This window comes from Oryctolagus cuniculus, chromosome 14 (assembly GCF_964237555.1).
Source record: "Oryctolagus cuniculus chromosome 14, mOryCun1.1, whole genome shotgun sequence".
Classification (NCBI taxonomy): Eukaryota; Metazoa; Chordata; class Mammalia; order Lagomorpha; family Leporidae; genus Oryctolagus; species Oryctolagus cuniculus.
Window position 1 is genome coordinate 43,137,168 of NC_091445.1, and position 20,124 is coordinate 43,157,291.

Consider the following 20,124-nt stretch of genomic DNA (forward strand, 5'->3'; position numbering starts at 1 on the left):
AGTGATGACCAAACAGCAGACTTGAATGCTGTTGTAAATCCAAGTCATTCATTCTCACCCCATCAGCTCCTTTACGGTTTATTGGGCTTTGGGTGTTCTTTAAAACTTGCACTGACTAACGAGAAAAATCTGCAATCTGTAGTACGTGACTCTGCTCCTTTTCTCTCATCCCTGCACAACTGACCAGTCTGGGTAGGAGACTTTTTAAAGGACTGAAAACACAATGTTTTCCTTTTCTTCCTTACTTTCTGAAGTTTGCCTCTTAAACTCATACCCAAAATCAAAATTTTGTCTTAAACGGCAAGACCTCAAATTGAAACCCACAGTGAATTTCGGAGCATGGGAAAGACTGAGAATGTGTCTGGAGGGGAATCGGGCTGAGAGGGTGTATTGTACCCCAGTGCTGGACAGGGCTGGCAGGACCAGGAATTCTCTGGAAAGGCAAAATCTTATAGGACAAGGCCGAGACTTGATTGCTTTCTGATCACTCGAAGAGAAGTTGTCACTTGAGACCTCACTTCTGAAGGTCTGTGTTCCAAACCCACTGTTCCCTCAGGGCCCAAACCTTCCTCGTGCTCTTTTCCCGCACACACAGCCCCCCTTGTATTTCCATGCCCCATTATTTGGAAAGGCGACGGGGCCAAGATCCTGAGCCTTAGCTCTGACTTGAGTTTGTTTAGGTGCTGCTGAAGTGAGCATGTTCTGACTTGAGTTTGAACCTGTCTTAGACACATTTTCTGTGTGTCCTTGAGCCAACCTTCAGCTGGTCTGACCTCTTTGAACATTAATTTTCTCATCTGTAAAATGGAGAGTACAGCTGCACCAACTTCAACAGGCTACCACAGGAATGAAATAAAATCAGTCATTATGGTCATTTAGGGGAGTGAGACGGTGGATGGGAGATCTCTCTCTCTCTCTCTCTCTCTCCATATATATATTATATGTAAGATAATCTAATAATAATTACATAATGCATAATAAAGATAACATATTATATAATATATAATATACAATATATAATATAATATTATATATTATATAGTATGTAATAATTTATTATATATAATTATATTATATATTATAATATTATATTATATAATATATAAAATATATAATACATTATAATATTATATAATACATAATATATAATATTTATTATATATAATTATATTATATAATATTATATTACAATATCATGTTACATTATATATTATATATAATAATATTATATTTATATATGATATATATTAATAATATATAACATATTTATGTATAATTGTATATTAATAATGTATTGCATTATATAATAAGTATTATATATTATGTAAAATATATTATATATTATATGTTATGTATTATTTATTATGTTATGTAATAAATATTATTATATAGTATACATTATATATTATTAATATTTATATATCAATATTATGTATTATATTATAATACTATATATTATATATTATATATTATAATCTTATATATTATTATATAAGTTATTATATATTATATTATATAATAATATTATTATGTTATATGTTATTTATTATATATTATGTTATATATTGTATTATATTATTAATTATATATTAATGTATGATATATCGATAATATAATATATAATAATTAATATATTATGTAATATATGTTATATATTGCGTGTATATATTACATATATGTGATATATTATATATTATTATATATAATGTATATGAAGGAAGGAAGGAAAGAAAAGAGAGAGAGAAAGAAAAGAAAAGAAAAAAGAAAAAGAAAAAATCATCTGCCAACTGCTGAGCATAAATAATCTGTTTGTTTTCTGGGTCTGCCATCACAAAATCCCACAGTCTGGGGCTTAAATAACAGAAAGCTATCTTCATGCAGTTCTGGAGACCAGAGTCCAGGGTCACACTGACATCAGGCTTGGTTTTTTCCAAGACCTCTGTCCTTGGCTTGCAGCAACTACCTTTGCACTGTGCCTTACATGACCGCCCCTCAGGCTGCGTGTGTCTAGGTTCCCATCTCTCCGTAGGAGGACACTGAAAACATGGATTAGGGCCCACTCACCTGTCCTCATTTGACCTTAATGATCTCTTTAAAGACCCTATCTCCAAATACAGTCATATTCTGAGGGAAAGGGGGTTAGGATTTCAACACAGAAATTTGAGTAGGACACAATCACAATTCAGCCCTTGGCACACAGGAAGCACCTCTGCTGTTGCACTTATCAAAACCTACTTTGTCAGATATATGAAGGTCTGTAAGCTGGTGTGCCTGGGAAAGCAGCAAAAGATGGCCCTTGGGCCCCTGCCACCCATGAGGAAAACCTAGAAAAAGCCTCTGGCTGCTGGTTTCAGCCTGACCCAGACCTTGCCATAGCAGCCATTTGGGAAATGAACCAACAGGTAGAAGATCTCTCTCTCTTCCTCTCTCTGTAACTCTACCTTTCAAAAAAATAAACATTTTTTAAAAAAAGTTTTTTCATTTTTCCAAGGCCAAGCAGTCCAGAGACATCCATGACCACTATCTTGGGTGCATGAGCTGACTCAGCCCACAGCCCATGGCCAAGCCTGACACTCTGACTTCCTGGACCTCTTGGGACACAAATAGCTGCCTATGGGAATCTGTTTATAATAGTATCACCCCATCTGTGTCAGGTACTATAGTAGTCTCTCTCTACTAAAACAGCATGCACTTTGGGCACATTCCTCACAGGAATTTTGCAACTGAGTCCCTCCACATTGCCTTGACTTCAGATGCTAGCATCAGGACCCATGCTAAATTTAACTCACCGAACTGAGAAAGTGGTAGAAACCAGTCCTACAGGGTTCTAATCACAGGACTCATGAGGTCATTTGCTTCTCCAACACATAATACCTTGATGGGCAGTACTGTCTCAAGGGGTTTCCTTTAGTGGAATTCCAGGTCCTGGGAAGAAAGTAACTACAACTTCCATGTAGCTCCCAGACTGACTAAAGCCCACTTGATCATCATAAACACTCCCTAAAGAACACTGCATCGCTAACCAATCAAAAGAAGGCGACAAGCACCACCAGTCAATCAGGAACCTGAACACACACTGAATATGCGCCTCTCATCCCAACATCAACCCATAAGAACCTTCCCCCTAACCCCTCAGGGAGGCCAAGAATTCAGCAACAGCTGCCCTGCTCCTTGCTGTGTGCATTGCAATAAGCAATTCCACCACCCAGTCAGTAATTGGTTTTCTGTGCATCCATGGCACAGACCCCTTTTGGGGGTGGGGGATGGGGGTACACAGCAACCCCTCCAACCTGTTCTGAGGGTTGTTCATATCAGTTTGACAAGCATCACCTTGTATATCCACCTCTTGGTAGATGGCCCACTAATCTTACTGTAAGTTACTCAAAAAACAGGGGGTGGTTCACACAAAGAGGGGAAAAAGCATCATTAATTGTGTAATGAATATTAGGAGAGCTTCAGAATCTTAAAGGGAAATGGAGAACAGGGGTTGTCAGAAAGCACTTAATATATACTTTAGAAGGGAGGGAGGCAAGGAGGAAGAAATGAGGGAGTGAGGAAGAAATGGAGGCAGGAAAGAAGGCAAGCAGGGGAAGGGAGGGTGGGAGTGTGGGAGAGAGGGGGAAGAAGGGATAAAAGAAGGAATAGGAGGGGCCAGTGCTATGGTATAGTGGGTAAAGCTGCCACCTGTAGTGCCACCATCCCATATGGGCACGTGTTCAAGTCCCGGTTGTACCACTTCTGATCCATCTCTCTGCTATGGCCTGGGAGCAGCAGAAGATGGCCCAAGTCCTTGGGCCCCTGTGCCAGTGTGGGAGACCTAGAAGAAGCTCTGGCTCCTGGCATCGGATGTGCCCAGCTCTGGCCACTGCAGCCATCTGGGGAGTGAACCAACCAATGGAAGACTTTCTCTCTCTCTCTCTGTCTCCCTCTCTCTCTCTCTGCCTCTCTGTAACTCTGCCTTTCAAATAAATAAATAAATAAATATTAATTTTAAAAAAAGAAGGAAGAGGAAAGGAGAGAGGGGAAAGGGGAAAATGAAGGAAGGAACAAAGTAAAAAGTGAAAAGTAAAAGTCACACTCCCCAGAGTTTCCCCACAATAAACAGTGGGTTCCTTTTGTTTTGTTTTGTTTTGTTTTTAATTTTTTTTTTTTTGACAGGCAGAGTGGACAGTGAGAGAGAGAGAGAGAGAGAGAGAGAGAGAGAAAGGTCTTCCTTTGCCGTTGGTTCACCCTCCAATGGCCGCCACGGCCGGCGCACCGCGCTGATCCGAAGGCAGGAGCCAGGTGCTTATCCTGGTCTCCCACGGGGTGCAGGGCCCAAGTACTTGGGCCATCCTCCACTGCACTCCCTGGCCACAGCAGAGAGCTGGCCTGGAAGAGGGGCAACCAGGACAGAATCCGGCGCCCCGACCGGGGCTAGAACCCGGTGTGCCGGCGCCGCAAGGCGGAGGATTAGCCTAGTGAGCCGCGGCGCCGGCCCAACAGTGGGTTCTTAACAAGTGTTCACTGAATTGAACTGCACTGCTCAAGGAAGTTTAGTACCACTTTTCCGACTCCAGCCTCACTTTCTAAGCTTTTTCTCTAGAGAGTGGTAAAAGAATGCACACATTGTGCCAATGCCACACCCTTCACTCCACACCTGGGACCTGGCAGTGAGCTGGGTCTGCCCCCAGAAGAGAAGACAAACTGGTCCATGCATTGTCTCAGATCAAATCCTGGTTCCTGGCAGGACTGTAACTCCACTGCTCAGGGAATAAAAACATCCCTGGTGGGTAATGTACTCTTCACTTAAAGCTATTGGTTTTTTATTCACAAATAACAAGTTCAACTATTTCTTGTTTTTTTCATTTTATTTTGTTTTTGTCTGTTTGTAAGAAGACCGTAAGAAGTAAAACCAATAGCAAACAGTGCAGAGAACTAAATAAACAGCCACTGTGCTCAGTGCCAAGCGGAAGCTGAGTATGACTAAAGGAGAAAGTGTAACAGGCAGACTTCCTCCTAGCATTGCTTACACAGGGGAATCAATCTCTCAAAATACACATACTCCCAGCATCCTTTTATTTATTTATTTATTTATTTGCTTATTTACTTATTTATTTAGTTTTGAAACTGACATGAGCCTCAGACCTGCCATTATCTGGACCTGGGCAGAAGCAGGGACCCCTGCCTTCCCTGGGGAATGTAAAGTTCTTTAGTGGTCAGATTTCAGGTACATGATCACTTGCATGTGTTATACTTTGCTTCAGCATCTGTTTGTTCCTATCTTTCCTAAATAATGTAACCACAGAAAGACACAGCTCTGCAGCAAGGCTAATAAATGGTTAGGGCTGCCAAAATCATTTCCCAGTCACCCTTGGCATAGCGAAGGGAGATGCTATGGGTGAGGGTTAAGAAGATAATGACCCAGCCACAGGTGGCTTAGCTTTTGCTAGTCTCCACGGTGCTCTGGGCTTGCTTATCTTATTTATGTAAAGTGGGGGCTGCTTGCTTAGCTGGCTGAGAGTTGCAAAACAGTGTTTATCAGGATGTGACCCAAGTGCTCAGAAAACAGAAAATATTTACCAGAGGATGCTTAGTTTGTCTTAGGAGATAAAAGTGGTACAAACATTTTAGGAGGCGTTGTTCTTTACAATGTCTTCTAACTATAAATTTTATATATGTGTATAAACATTTATATATCATATGTATGTAATTATAGAAAAATCTAAAATAAACTAGAATCCTTTTTAATGCCACTAACCAGAGATAATCAATATATGTATTTTCATTGTTTTCTGTATATATTTATACAACTGTTTATTTCCATAAAACTCAAACCTTATTGCTTTAGTAACCTACTTTTTTCATACATTTATTACAAACACTTTCTCATGTTATTAAACATTCTTCAATAACATGGGGAGCAGTCTTTGTAAATTTAATTAAAACAGGTATATTAGCTTAATCTCCTAGATTACTACTTAAACAACTGGAATTTGATAATTTTTAAACTCTTTAACTTCACCTTGAATAGACCAAGAGAAAATTCAAGACAAAGAGCATAGCAGCAAAATCTTAAACAATCCTAATTTAAAAATAAAAGAATATGGCATAAAACTAGCCACTGCATTTTATATCCTTTCAGGGTAAAACTTGATAAACTTGGATAAGATTATATAATATATGGATTTTAATTAATACTTAAAAAGCCATTGTTTTGTTCCAAATGCAATGCCATTTGTTATGTCAGGGTCACCTTCCTTTGGCAGACAATGGGAAGAAGAGTCACTAAAATGACTAAAATTAATTAACTACTGTGTTCCATAAATCACAAAACAGATCTTTGGGAAATCCCACAGAATTAAACATATAAATTATATGAAAACAAGAATATTGACAGGTGTCTGCCATAACAGGAGGCTCATAAGAACAAAACAGATTTCTCGGCGAGGTAAATATTCACAGAGAAATGCTCCGTGGTCTCACTTGTAAGCGGAATGTTAAGAAGCTGAACTCGGGGTAGAATAGTGGACACCAGGGGCTGCATGGAGAATGGCAGACACGAGGAGCTGGGGTGGGGGTGCAGGGTTGGGAAGATGTTGGTCGAAGGACACAAAATGTCACTTAGGCAGTTGGAATTGGTTCAGATGATCAACCATGGCAGCCAGAGTTAGTCACACTGTACTGCATTCTTGAAAATTGACAGAAGAATATGTTTAAGTGTTTCCACCACAAAAAGTGACACGAGCTATTGTATATGCCAATTAATTCAATTTAGCCATTTCACAGTGTACACATATTTCAAAACATCATGATGTAGAACACAAATACATAGAATTTGTATTTGTCAATTAAGATAATTAATTCAAGAACTTAAGAGAGAGGAAAACGCTAAGGTAGTATTTCCATAAACTATGGACATTGCTGTTAACTCAACACCTGTTAATTTATATTTATTAAATCGTGGCCCGGTGCATATTTCTTGATTAGCAAATAAATTCCTATCGTTCTATGGATACGGGGTAGCTAGACGAAAATATGTTTAAATACAGAAAGGAAGACCTTTCTCTCTGTCTCTCTCTCACTGTCCACTCTGCCTGTCCAAAAAAAAAAAAGAAAGAAATACAGCCTCCCTCGAAGGTTAGTGGCCTTTACGAGGATTCCTTTTTTTTTTCCTTCCCCAGAATTCATATACAGAGGACAAGACCCGAAGAAGTGGACGCGGATCCCAGGCACAGGGCCAGTTTCCAGGGGCACGCACCTGCGCACCTGCTGGGCGCCCCGCAGATGCCACACAGACGGAAGCCAGCGGCGGGGCTTGGCTCGGCCTCCCTCCTGCCTCTCTCCCTGGGAACTGGACATTTTCCTTTGTCCAAACCCCAGAGTCAGCAGCAACCAACAAGCCTGACCTGAAAGCGGCCGTCGCCACACATGAATATCTTTCATGCCCGCTACGGGACAGTGGGTCGCTCGGGTCCACGTCACTGACCACCAGTGGCCAGCGAGACAAAGAGGGAACTCAGCAAGGGAGAGGATAGGGAGAGGGAGCCCCAGAAGCCGCTGCTTGTGCATTTGGTGGGTGCGCTGGTGGGCGTGACCCACCAGTGCCTCCTGAGAAAAAGTCCGGCAAATTCAACGGACAGCAAAGCCCACGAAAGTGCTTTTCAGCCCCCCACCCCCGGACTGCGAAGTGGAACCCCAGAACGAACGCCGGTCTCCACTCCTCCCCGCCACTACAACTGCCCTCACAGGGCCCCGGACAACCGGGCCGCCCGGCAACGCATGCGCCGCAGGGCCCGGCGTGGGAGCCGCGCGCGACGGGGCGCGCACAGTACCAGCTTATCCATGGCGCTGCGCGGGGCTCGTGGCGTGGTGGTGGCTGCGGCCCGGCAGCTGCAGGGCCCGCGGTGCTGTGACCACAGCCGTATCGGCCCGCGGCTGCTCCCGGAGCCGTAGTGACCGCCAGGCGCCCGGCTGGTCAGCTGTGTGCGGCTCCCGCGGTTGCCATGGCGACGGGCCGCGCTCCGCGGTTGGCGCCTCACCGTGGGCTCCCCGGAGGGCCAGGCAGAACTTCCGGCCTCGGGACCCCGCTGTCATTTCTTCCCGTTTTCCGTAGGTTTCTGTGAGGCCTCAGGTGAATGGTGTGTCCGGCGTCCTCTACGGCCAAGTCCACTAGCTTGGAATTGGTTTGAATGTTCCTGGACTGAGGAGAAAAAGTAATTCGAAAGGAAATTCTAACTTCCAGTCGCACGTCCCGGGGCTGCCTGGTCAGACACCTGCTGTGTATCCTGCTTAAGCAGCGATGGATAGTCACCTGGAGTCTCAACCTGGAGGTGATAATGTCCTAAATATTCCTTCTGTGGAAACAGCACCTGCACTGCTATGTGTGGATTCCAAGGGACTTTGCCTTAAAGGAGTTTCCAAAGGAATTTGTGGAGAAATATTTCACGTCTACCATCTCTCCTTTCTCATCTAAGCCAGCACTTGTCCAACAGAGGTGAGGGAACTTGAAAATGTTCCTGGAAAATGGAATTAAAAGAGAAGTTTATTTGGGTGCAAATCCATGCATGGTTTGTTCATAATACTCATCCTCCATGAGTTTGTTTGATGACCACTTTATGCAGAGCTCTCAAAATGTTTTTGTCTCTAAACTGAAATCCTGACTACTTATGAAAAGTTTAATGAGCTCACAGTTCTGGAGGTTCAAAGACCAAGGGCATAGCAGTGGGCTGTGCAAGGCAGTGCCCTGGCTGCTCATGTCCTGGGGGACTGCAGCGCTGGGAACTTGAGTGAACGGGAGATTCCATTTCCAGGAAGGGGCCCCACATTCTCTATGGAGGTCATGCCCCAGTAGATCCAAGAACTGCCCAGTACCCCCATTCCCAATTCCGCCACCCTGGGGACCAAGCTCTGAGCACTTTGGGGGAAGATACAAACTATATTCAAACCACAGCACTCTTGAGCAATTCTTAAGTGGCAAAAAAGCATTTCAGAAACTGAGAAAATTAGAAATGACATTTTAACAGTCTGACTTTCTAGGAAATCTGTGTAGCTGCCTACAAGGGGCATCTTTGCTATGTGGTGCCTTTTGTATTCACCTAAAGATGCTGAGCAAGGACTCCACCCCTGCTTTGTCAGGGACTATACAGCGTCTTCATCCTGCCTCTCTTCATTAGCATGTCCTCAGAGTTCATTGTGTCTCCTAATAATCACCTTAGAAATTTTAGAAACACTCCCTCAAGAAACGAGTTATCCTTTTAACAGAGATGAAGACTCAGCTTGGTGAGTTCCCTGGGGAAAGATGGTCCCTAGAAAATAGATTTGCAAGGAGGGAATGAAAGTGAAGACTTTCCTAGGTGATTATTGAGTAGTAACTCATCTATTGCAGAACACTGTCTAAATCCTGGCTGTCCTCATTACTGCCCCTGTAACTGAGCAGACACAGAGATGAATGAAGTGCCTGCCCAAAGCTACCTGAGCAGAAACGTGAAAGGAATTTATGAGCCACGGCATCCTGGCTCCACCTGGCACCTGACGTCCAGGCTGCACGGGGAGGCCGGACGGTCCTGCAGGTGAGGAGGTGGGTGGAGGGAGGGGCACCTCAGGGATGGTGCAGACCCACACAGATCTGGCTGATCTCGGAAAGGCAGGGTGACAAGTAGGCTAATACAACTGTATAGTTACCTAATCTAGACCATCTGAGGCAAAATTGTGAACCATACATTTTTGACTTTGGTGTTCCCTTCCAGCTGAAAGTGCTTTGTTCCTGGATTCTGTACAATATTCAGTATCCTGACTTCCACAGACTTCCTTGGGTCTGATCTGAGTTCCAGACCTGCCCCAGTCATCCCAGTCCATGACTAATACTTAACGACTCCCTCCCCTGGTCATTGCCCTCATGTGAAACCCTCTGGCTTCCTGACTTACTATAGATCAACTCTTGCAGTGAGAAACTGTTGGACAGAACTGGATACCTGGCATGACTGGCCCTCATGCCCTTCCCATAGCTGTACACTTAAGCTTGACGTACTGGAGGTGACATAAACTCCATGATAGGAACCTCGGGTGCGATGACAGGTGATGAAGATGCTTGAGGTGCAAGATCTTGTAAGCTCCTTAGAACAAGTCTGCCCTGACCGTGATCAGAAACTACCCCCATCCCTCACCCTCTACCCTAGCCCCACTGAAGGGAGTTAGACTAGCCTGCTCTAAGGAAATAATTCTATTTTCCTTTTCTTAAAAAAAAATTTTTAAATAATCCTCAAATGCCCTTGGTTGAGCAAAGCTTCCAGGCACAGGCAGGTGTCGGTGCAGCTAGAAGGTGTCTATGAACTTTTGGAGGACCCTTTGTAGGCTCAAATTTCAAATATTTTTACACCAAAATTAACTTTTAATTCTACTTTTCCATAAACTACTTAAAATACCTTCATATGTTACAGGTACAAATTCATAGAATTTGCTTACACAGTCGTGGGAGTTGGCAAGTTCAGTATCCCCCGAGCAGGCTAAAATCTGGGGCAGGAACTGAAGCTGCAGTCCACAGACAAGACTGCTTTTTCCTGGGGGAAACTGTGGCTTTGCTCTTAAGGCCTTTTGTTTATTTTATTTGTAAGATTTATTTATTGGAAAGGCAGTGGCAGAGACAGAGAGAAAGAGAGAGGTCTTCCATCGGCTGGTTCACTCCCCCAGTTGGCCGCAGCGGCTGGTGCTGTGCCAATATGAAGCCAGGAGCTGGGCACCGGCGTCCAATATAGGATGCCGACGCTGCAGGCGGCAGCTTTACCAGCTACGCCATAGTGCCAGCCCCTCCTAAGGCTTTTAAATGGTGGCCACTTGCTTGGCCCGAAAACTGATACAAAAAAAATAGAGATGTTGAAGTGCCATTATTTGAAGAATTTTAGTGATATTTTATAATTAAAATGGTAAACTTTCCACCAAAAATAAAATCTCATGACCCAGAAAGCTAAGCACATGGGATGAATATGTTTTATCAGCCTGACAAAATATAAAATTGCTACAGAAGGTTTAAACTAGAAAGACACCAACTGGAAAGAAAATTCAAGGGTGTAGTCACTGTCTTGTGTATCTGTAGAATCATGGTTTACCAAAATATTTCTATCTGAAATATTATAGAGAAAATATTACCCACAAAAACAATGTACAGACCTTGATATTGCACAGTGAAATTTAACATGCAGTTTGAGGTGTCCAATAATAATAAGTGTTAAATGCTACTATGAAATATATGTAATAAAACTATATTTCTTTTTTGCCAAGGTGCAATGGTTTAATAAAAATAATAAAGCTTAGGTTGGCGCCGCGGCTCAATAGGCTAATCCTCCACCTAGCGGTGCCAGCACACCGGGTTCTAGTCCCGGTTGGGGCGCCGGATTCTGTCCTGGTTGCCCCTCTTCCAGGCCAGCTCTCTGCTGTGGACCGGGAAGGCAGTGGAGGATGGCCCAAGTGCTTGGGCCCTGCACCCCATGGGAGACCAGGAGAAGTACCTGGCTCCTGCCTTCGGATCAGCACGGTACGCCGGCCGCAGCGCGCAAGCCGTGGCGGCCATTGGAGGGTGAACCAACAGCAAAAGGAAGACGTTTCTCTCTGTCTCTCTCTCTCTCTCTCTCACTGTCCACTCTGCCTGTCCAAAAAAAAAAAAAAAAAAAACTTCATAAATGGGATTTGCTATTTTATCAGAATAAGATTTTCTTCCTCTATCTAAATATAGCCAGTTTGTTACTTAAATAATTGGAATTTAAATCATTAAATTAATGATGAGAAATAAAAATATTGTAAATTCATGAAGAGTTCCTTATAAGAGAAATTGCCTTTACATTGTAGATTTTAGCTTGGGTCTTCAAGGTATAGCTTCAGATTATCAAAAGCCAGTGAGGGGCCAGCACTGTGGTGGAGCAGGTAAGGCCACTACCTACAGTGCCTTATGGGTCCCATATGGGTGCCTGTTTGAGACCCAGCTACTGCACTTCTGATCCAGCTATGATGTGGGAAAGCAGTAGAAGATGGCCCAAGTCCCTGTGCTCCTGTATCCACGTGTGAAACCCAGAAGAAGCTCCTGGCTCCTGACTTCGGATTGGCACAGCTCCAGCTGTTGCTGCCAGTTGGGGAGTGAACCAGTAGATGGAAGACCTCTCTCCCTCTGCCTCTCCTTCTCTCTCTGTGTAACTCTGACTTTCAAATAAACAAATAAATATTAAAAAAAAAAAAAAGCCAGTGAAGGGGCTGGCGCTGTAGCATAGCAGGTAAAGCTGCCACCTGAAGTGCCACCATCCCATATGGGCTCTGATTGAATCCCAACTGCTTTACTTCCAATCCAGCTCTCTGTTATGGCCTGAGAAAGCAGTAGAAGAGAGACCTAGTCCTTGGGCCCCTGTAGTGTCTGGGAGACCCAGAAGAAACTCCTAGCTCCTAGCTTCGGATTGACCCAGCTCTGACCATTGCAGCCATCTGGGGAGTGAACCAGCAGATGGAAGACCTCTCTGTCTCTGCCTCTACCTCTGCTTCTTCTCTGTAACTCTGCCTTTCGAATAAATACATAAATCTTTAAAAAAAAAAAAAGCCAATGAAGTAATCTTCCCAAGAAACAGCTACTTTGGGGCACCTGGATAACCTTACTAATAATTTTTAGCATTGAAGTGTTAAAGCAATTTCTCCACCAAATTGAAAAGAGCATGTGTCAAAGTTTTATTTCAAATTCTCCACAAGAAACATGGAGCCAATTCAAAGACATCCCTTCTGTTAGAGATATTTATAGAAAAAAGAAACGACTGCTAAGGGAAATTTTCCAAAACTTGGAAATAAGCAAGACAGAAACTTGGACAAATTTTCTGTCCTACAGTGATACATTAATAACAGACCTACCCCAGGATTATTTGATTGTCCAAGGGAATACATCTTTGATTTAGTATTTATCATTGATAAGGGTGCAGATTTTGAAGTGATAGGTTGATGTATAGGTTCTTTCTGAAAGAAAAGATAGCCATGAAAGTTACCATTGTATTGTCATGGATGGCAAAAGCGAGTTTTGTATCTAACAATGCATTCTTTCATTGATGATATACACTTTAGAATTTCCTGTAATTCTTAAACTAACTGGGCCTCTCGAAAGTGAGTCAAAAGTCTTTTTTTGTTTGTTTGTTTGAAAGGCAGAGTTAGACAGTGAGAGAGACAGAGATAAAGGTCTTACTTCTGTTGGTTCACCCCCCAAATGGCCGCAACGGCCAGTGCGCTGAGCTGATCCGAAGCCAGGAGCCAGGAGCTTCCTCCTGGTCTCCCATGCAGATGCAGGGGCCCAAGCACCTGGGCCATCCTCCACTGCCCTCCCAGGCCACAGCAGAGAGCTGGACTGGAAGAGGAGCAACCGGGACTAGAACCTGGAGCCCATATGGGATGCCGGTGCTGCAGGCAGAGGATTAACCAAGTGAGCCACAGCGCTGGCTACTGTTTTTACATTTATATAATAATTATACTTTTAACCTTTCAAAATTATACTTTGATTTGATACAGTTTAGAATAAGTCTGGTGATTCCTCAATGGCAGGTGGTCAGTTAGAAGGGTGGATAGGCACATAACTTTCCAGAAAAGTTTCTTAACGTCCTTCAAATGTATCCCAAGACTGTTCAGTAGTGCCAATGACTTCCCAAAATGAGTTACAACTTCTATCCACTAAACATGTCTCTAGTAGATCTTGTTTGGAACAGTTTTCTTTCCCAACTGCCATTTTGAATATGGAAACATCATATATACTGTCTATGATCAATTGACATAAATGACCATAGAATTATGCTCCAGACTGACCTGCCTCAAGCCCAATTCTCTATGTACACATTTGCTTCTCCATGCACATTGCACAAAGGTGCTGTTGCAGGACTCCAGAGCTCACAAAGTCTTAGTTCAAGCACCCAGAAGAGGTGGACTGATAAGCATGTCTGAACTCCAATTCCTGAAGAGAGAATCTTGGAGCTAGTGTTCATCTTGATCCTATCAGATATGACCAGTGAAGTCCAAGAGAGCTATCACCTCTAGAGGACGGATGGTCCTCTAGAAAGAACATAGAAGAAGCAGACAACCAGCAAGGTGTTGTCTTGGTCAGCCAGGCTGCTGTAACAAAATATCATAAATGAGTGGCTTAAGCAGCATTGACTTTCTCATTGTTCTGGACATCCTAAACCAGGATGCTGGCATGATCTCTTTCCAGTGACAGTCCCTCCTGGCTTGCAGATGGCAGCCTCTTCACTTTGTCTCAGGTGGCCTTTCCTTAATAAATGTGCATGTAGGCCACCAATCCCTTGGAACAGGGCCCCCCCCTTATGACTTCATTTAACCTTAATCACCTTCTGAAAGTCTTATCTCCAGATATAGTTGCAGTGGGACTCAGGGCTTTAGCAGATGAATTGGGTTGAGGAGACACAATTGAGTCCATAGCAGGAGTCCACTATAAGCCAAACGAGAACACTTCAAGGATATGGAAACTTTCTTCTCATTCTTTCAACTTCCTTCCCATGGCATATTTTGTCATTTATTTCTTCATTCATTCATTTACCAATCAAGCAGTGCCAGGGGAAAAAAGATGAATGAGACACAACCCTGCCATTGCGAACTACACTGGCTAGAGGGAGAAATGCATTTGGAGAAGAAATGGACACAGTTTTCTGGGCACACAGAAGAAGAGACAACCAAATGTGTAAGGGACCCAAGGAAGATTGGACGGAAAGGGCCTTGGAGGGGGTCCAGGCAATGAGCTACTTCCTGCTTTACATTTGGTTAGTCTTATTATTATTATTATTATTTTGACAGGCAGAGTGGATAGTAAGAGAGAGAGAAAGGTCTTCCTTTTCCGTTGGTTCACCCTCCAATGGCCGCCACGGCTGGCACGCTGCGGCCGGCGCACCGCGCTGATCCGAAGGCAGGAGCCAGGTGCTTCTCCTGATCTCCCATGGGGTGCAGGGCCCAAGCACTTGGGCCATCCTCCACTGCCTTCCCGGGCCACAGCAGAGAGCTGGCCTGGAAGAGGGGCAACTGGGACAAAATCCGGTGCCCCGACCGGGACTAGAACCCACGGCGCCGGCCCACATTTGGTTAGTCTTTTTTTTTTTTTTTTTTTTTTTTTTTAATTTTTTTATTTTTTTATTTTTTTTTGACAGGCAGAGTGGACAGTGAGAGAGAGAGACAGAGAGAAAGGTCTTCCTTTGCCGTTGGTTCACCCTCCAATGGCCGCCGCGGCCGGCGCGCTGCGGCCGGCGCACCGCGCTGATCCGATGGCAGGAGCCAGGAGCCAGGTGCTTTTCCTGGTCTCCCATGGGGTGCAGGGCCCAAGCACCCGGGCCATCCTCCACTGCACTCCCTGGCCACAGCAGAGGGCTGGCCTGGAAGAGAGGCAACCGGGACAGAATCCGGCGCCCCGACCGGGACTAGAACCCGGTGTGCCGGCGCCGCTAGGCGGAGGATTAGCCTAGTGAGCCGCGGCGCCGGCTTGGTTAGTCTTAATGCTTCTTTGCTACCATTAGATCTCCTTCTGGATGATTGGGAAACCTCTACTTCTAGGTTGTTGAAACAGAGATGCTTTCTATTTGTAATCTATACTCCTTAAAGTCTTTTACTCTCAAAGAGCACTTTTACAGTCCACTAAATTCCTGGTACAAGTCAGGTCATTTCTGGTTTAAGGAACGTGTCTTTTTCTCCTCAATGGCCAAACATACTAAAGTGTCCTATTTCTCTCGGGCTAGTTGCTTATTGGAGCTATCAGCTCCAGGCACGGCTGCTGCAAAAGGACAGGGGATCCAGCTGCCATCACCTTCCTTATCCCTAGATCTCTTGGATACCATCATCAAGGTCAGTCTGGATGAAATTTTCTAAAGGCAAATATCACATGTTTTCCTCAATTTGTGGTAATTAATAGAGTGCAAAAAAATGCAGATGAGCAAAGTTGACGTTTTGAGGATGATTGTTTATAGCCCTGTCTCTACTGTTGAGGACCAGTTTCTTTCTTCCCACTATTTGTTGAAATTCTTTACTTAGTGGAGAGTTAATCTTATGATTATAAAGTAAACTGAAAGTATGTCATTATAAAAACTGAAGGAAAGATTAAGGAAGGAAGAGGAGGGAGGGTGTGGCATAGGGGCAGAGGGAGGGTCGGGTTGGAAGTATCACTTTGCTCCTAAATCTGGTATTTGTGAAATATGTTCACCCTATATAAGTAAAAAATAATGAAAAAAATTTTAATTAAAATATAATCATAAAAATGTTAGATATTAAGAGAGATTTCAGCAGTCCATAGGCTAAAATCAAATTAATATTTTACATGGAATTTCAAAATTTAAATGACTATTCTCTTATGCCAATGGCCATTACTGCTATTGAGAAAAAGGCCATCATTCTCTTGGATTTTGTTCACCAGGACAAGAACGTTGTGACAAAATCTTGGGGAAATCATCTCCCTCCAGGGTGACCCTACAAATCAGCTCTTTCAACATTAACATGGAGAGAGACCACCTCAAGATGAGGATGTACAAAGCCTTGTAATTCACACCCCACACAACTGGACACTTACAATGACACGAACAAGAGCAGTGCTCCAGTGCATCTTACGTGGTTTGTGAAGTAGGGCTTGCTAAGCAAATGAATGGTGAAGACAAAACTTACTTGAAAGGGGAAAAATAGCCTGTTGAATCTTTCTGTATTACATTTTTCAAATATTTGTAAACACTCCGGTGAACTATGTGTTCACAAATCATTGATAAGTTACATGGAAAGCATTTTTATGCATGCATCAGAACTGATTCCCTCAGAGTTCCTGCCAGACAATGCTTTGGTATCCTGGGCTTAATGTGTATATTTAAAAGTAATGAACACTGTACCTCTTATTTATTTACCTAAGAAGAAGAGAGACAGAGATCTCACATCTATTGATTCACTCCCCTAAATATCCATAATGGCTGGGGCTGGGCCAAGGCCAAAATGGGAGTCGGAAACTCAATCCAGGTTTCCCACATGGGTGGCAGGGACCCAAGTATTTGAGACATCACCTGTCTCCTTACAGGGTCTGTATTAGAAGGAAGCTGGGGCCAGTGCCATGGCTCAATAGGCTAATCCTCCGCCTTGCGGTGCCGGCACACCAGGTTCTAGTCCTGGTCGGGGCACCGGATTCTGTCCCGGTTGCCCCTCTTCCAGGCCAGCTCTCTGCTGTGGCCCGGGAAGGCAGTGGAGGATGGCCCAAGTGCTTGGGCCCTGCACCCGCATGGGAGACCAGGATAAGTACCTGGCTCCTGCCATCAGATCAGCGCAGTGTGCGGGCCACAGCGCGCTGGCCCCGGCGGCCATTGGAGGGTGAACCAACTGCAAAGGAAGACCTTTCTCTCTGTCTCTCTCTCACTATCCACTCTGCCTGTCAAAAATAAATAAATAAATAAATAAATAAATAAATAAAAATTTAAAAAAAAAGAAGGAAGCTGGAATCATGGGCCAGAGCTAAGATTTTAACTGAGGCCTCTGGTAAGGGATATAGGCATCTTCACCAGCATCTTAACTACTAGACCAAACATCTGTCCCTGTATCTCACTTTATAATATGGTAAAATGCATTTGTCTGAATTAGTGAGAAGTACAGCTTTGTGTGTGCAAATATGTGAAAATCCCTCTCAGCATTCCTTATCTGAATTGCCCTCCTCTTTCCAGCAGTTTGATGGAAAATGGAGTGCCCCCTGCTAGTTGTCCAGGCCAAGTAGCCCCTCACTTACCTTCAAGGCAGTTTTAAGAAGGTTCACCTTAAGCATTGTTCTTCAGGGAGGCTAATCACACAGGTTGCCACCTCAGCCTAAGCAGCTGAAAGGAGAAGCAGATGAGACAAACCGTAAGAAGTATTCACATGTTCAACTACACCCAGTTTCACCCTAATCACATCTCTTCTCAGTATGTTTGAAGAAGGGTAGCTAAGGAAAGTTTTCCTGTTTGTTTTATTTACTTTTTAAGTTTTCTTTCGCTTTTTTATTTGAAAAGCAGATGACAGAGAGGGAGAGACAGAAAGAGATCATCCATCTGCTGGCTCATGCCCCAAGTACCCTCAATAGTCAGGGCTGGGCCAGTTCAAAGCCAGGAACCGGGAACTCCATCTAGGTCTTGCATACAAGTGGCAGGAACTCAAATACTTGAGCCAATGTCTGTTGTCTCTCAGATGCATTAGCAGGAAGCTAGATCAGAAGTAAAACCAAGGGGCCAGTGCTGTGGTGTAGCAGGCTAAGCCTCCACCTCCAGTGCCGGCATCCCATATAGGCACCAGTTCATGTCCTGGCTGCTCCAGTTCCAATCCAGTTCTCTGCTATGGCCTGGGAAAGCAGTAGAAGATGGCCCAAGTCCTTGGGCCCCTGCATGCATGTGGGAGACCCAGAAGAAGCTCCTGGCTTTGGATCAGCCCAACTCTGGCCATTGCAGCCATTTGGGGAGTGAACCAGCAGATGGAAGACTTTTCTGTCTCTCCCTCTCTTTGTAACTTTAACTCTTAAATAAATAAATAAAATCTTAAAAAAAAAAAAAAAAAAGTAGAGTCAAAACTCAATCCCAGGGTCAGCGCTGTGGCCTGGCCTGAAGCACCGGCATCCCATATGGGTGCTGGTTCGAGACCCGGCTGTTCAGCTTCCAATCCAGCTCTCTGCTATGGCCTGGGAAAGCAGTAGAAGATGGCCTAAGTTCTTGGGCCCCTGCACCCACATGAGAGACCTGGAAGAAGCTCCTGGCTCCTGGCTTCAGATCAGCATAGCTCCGGCTGTTGCGGCCAATTGGAGAATGAACCATCAGATGGAAAGACTTCTCTCTCTCTCTCTCTGCCTCTCCTCCCTCTGTGTAACTCTGACTTTCAAATAAATAAATAGATCTTTAAAAAAATTCAATTCCAGGTACTCCAATATGTACCAAGTAGTAACTTAACTCAGTGTGCCATAATGCCTGCCCCTATTTCATTTATTCTTATTAATTTTTATTCTTTGATGTCATAAGTAAGGCTAGCCCTCTTTACATTTTCTCAAAACCACCATTTATTGAGGGAATCCAATTTTTGGAAAAATCTTTTACCAGAAAGCAAGGGCACAGTGCTCTTTTTTTTAACTTTTATTGAATAAGTATAAATTTCCAAAGTACAGCTTTTGGATTACAGTGGCTTTTTCCCTCACATAACTTCCCTTCCACCTGCAACCCTCCCCTCTCCTGCTCCCTCTCCATTCACATCAAGATTCTTTTTTTTTTTTTTTTTTTTTTGGACAGGCAGAGTGGACAGTGAGAGAGAGAGAGACAGAGAGAAAGGTCTTCCTTTTGCCGTTGGTTCACCCTCCAATGGCCGCCACGGCTGGCACGCTGCGGCCGGCGCACTGCACTGATCCGAAGGCAGGAGCCAGGTGCTTCTCCTGGTCTCCCATAAGGGTGCAGGGCCCAAGCACTTGGGCCATCCTCCACTGCCTTCCCGGGCCACAGCAGAGAGCTGGCCTGGAAGAGGGGCAACCGGGACAGAATCCGGCGCCCCGACCGGGACTAGAACCCGGTGTGCCGGCGCTGCTAGGTGGAGGATTAGCCTATTGAGCCGCAGCGCTGGCCAAGATTCATTTTGAATTATCTTTATATACAGAAGATCAATTTAGTATATATTAAGTAAAGCTTTCAACAGTTTGCACCCACACAGAAACACAAAGTGTAAAGTACTGTTTGAGTACTAGTTATACCGTAAATTCACATAGTACAACACTTTAAGGACAGAGATCCTACATGGGGAGTAAGTGCACAATGACTCCTGTTGTTGATTTAACAATTGACACTCTTGTTTATGGTGTCAGTAATCACCCTAGGCTCTTGTCATGAGTTGCCAAGGCTATAGAAGCCTCTTAAGTTTGCCAACTCTGATCTTATTTAGACAAGGTCATAGTCAAAGTGGAAGTTTTCTCCTCCCTTCAGAGAAAGGTACCTCCTCCTTTGATGGCCTATTCTTTCTACTGGGATCTCATAGTGCTCTTTTTATCTTTGCTCTTTTAAAATGTTCATTTATGGTCTTCAAAATCAAAGGTGGTATGTTTTACCACATAAATAATCGACAATGAGAGTCAAGCTGCTGGAGAAGTTATAGATTTGGTTTAAGTTAAACAAAGAATCT

General features: G+C 43.9%; 1 protein-coding gene and 1 long non-coding RNA gene across 6 annotated transcripts in view; one reads left to right on the forward strand and one right to left on the reverse strand.

The window, feature by feature from the left end:
• DNAH5 (dynein axonemal heavy chain 5) overlaps positions 1-7,948 on the reverse strand; it is a 335,739-nt gene extending 327,791 nt beyond the window's left edge. For both annotated transcript variants that reach the window (XR_007922507.2, XM_051853566.2), the window contains exon 1: positions 7,815-7,948. Coding sequence is in view for 1 of the 2 variants with exons in the window: in XM_051853566.2 (XP_051709526.2) it covers positions 7,815-7,826 (12 nt within the window). In the remaining variant the exon portion in view is untranslated. The remainder of the gene's footprint in view (positions 1-7,814) is intronic.
• Positions 7,949-8,336: 388 nt separating this feature from the next.
• Positions 8,337-20,124, forward strand: part of LOC108177275 (uncharacterized) — a 49,713-nt gene continuing 37,925 nt past the window's right edge. For 2 of the 4 annotated variants that reach the window (XR_007922509.2, XR_007922510.2), the window contains exons 1-3: positions 8,337-8,476; positions 9,368-9,551; positions 15,723-15,828. This is a non-coding gene — a long non-coding RNA (uncharacterized lncRNA). Of the gene's footprint in view, positions 8,477-9,367; positions 9,552-15,722; positions 16,055-16,393; positions 17,376-20,124 lie in introns of those variants that run through there. The other 2 variants (XR_007922508.2, XR_001794097.3) reach the window with 2 other exon arrangements.